Genomic DNA, 1,014 nt, shown 5'->3' with positions numbered 1-1,014 from the left:
CCCCCACCTCCCCAACCCCCCAGAATTCAGTGGATGAATGCAGGGAGCCAGGAAAAGAGGACTACAATAAGCATGGTCCATATTGAACAGAGTGGCTGGCCAAACAAGGTTATATGGAAACAACAATTAAAGCCTCTCGAAAATGGTTTCATCTACATCTTCACAAGTCGCTTATATTGTTGTTAATCACTTGATATTTGAACGCTGTTTTGTTAGATTATTGCAAACCAAATACAGAAGGGAAGGGCTTCCCAATGTCATTTCAGGCTCGGGTTTATTTGAAAAGTGACAGCAAAAGTAGAAAGCAAAACACAATGGCCTACCTGCTTGCGAGTGGCAGCTTTCAGTGGGTTGCCCGTGTTTGCAAAGATCATCCTGGAGGTTAGAGATATTCGATTTCCAGACAAGATCTCCCCCCTCTTAAAAAAAAAATCGCAGATCCAATGAAATGGTCGGAAGCGGCGAGTAAGGCTCGAAAATAACCCGTCTGGTTAAAACATCGACATACTGAACGGGTTGATTAAGTTGAACAAAGCGTGCGTGCCCTCTCTTATGCTTTGCTGGTGACACATTTATCCAGTTAGCTCAGTTTGTTGTACACCAGCGTATCGAGCGAGCCTCCGGTTCGGTTCATTGATCTACGACGTCCTGGTGCAGACCGCTCGCCAGTCCCACCTACTACGGACCAAACCAACACTAGCATCTGGGGGGTAGTGGCGTCATCTCGACTGTGTTGCCATGCCGTAAAATAACTACATTTGACGTTTAACAGCGTAGTGTGTCGCATATTGACGAGTAGGTGCCTCGGGATGAATTAGAAAGCGAAGAGAACGTGTTTTTTAGGGTTTCATTTGTCGGCGCACGGATAACTCGCCGCCTTTCGTGTTAGTGTCGTCCGCACATACCAAGCATTCTTTACCCCCACCTCCCCCAACCACACGCGCTCGCGCACACACACACACACACACACACACACACACACACACACACACACGCACACACACGCAAACCCAC

At 47.6% G+C, this 1,014-nt stretch overlaps 1 protein-coding gene across 5 annotated transcripts in view; it reads right to left on the bottom strand.

The window, feature by feature from the left end:
* Window positions 1–687, bottom strand: part of rbms1a (RNA binding motif, single stranded interacting protein 1a) — a 23,734-nt gene extending 23,047 nt beyond the window's left edge. For 2 of the 5 annotated variants that reach the window (XM_019886903.1, XM_019886904.1), the window contains exon 1: window positions 324–682. In XM_019886903.1, the coding sequence (XP_019742462.1) occupies window positions 324–374 (51 nt within the window). In that variant the 5' untranslated portion in view covers window positions 375–682. Of the gene's footprint in view, window positions 1–323 lie in introns of all 5 variants that reach the window. The other 3 variants (XM_019886908.1, XM_019886906.1, XM_019886905.1) reach the window with 3 other exon arrangements.
* Between the last annotated feature and the right edge of the window lie 327 nt (window positions 688–1,014).

The sequence above is a fragment of the Hippocampus comes genome, unplaced genomic scaffold (assembly GCF_001891065.2).
Source record: "Hippocampus comes isolate QL1 unplaced genomic scaffold, H_comes_QL1_v1.1 scaffold261, whole genome shotgun sequence".
NCBI classification, from domain to species: Eukaryota; Metazoa; Chordata; class Actinopteri; order Syngnathiformes; family Syngnathidae; genus Hippocampus; species Hippocampus comes.
The sequence above is the reverse complement of the archived record's forward strand: the minus strand, read 5'-3'. Positions and strand labels throughout refer to the sequence as shown.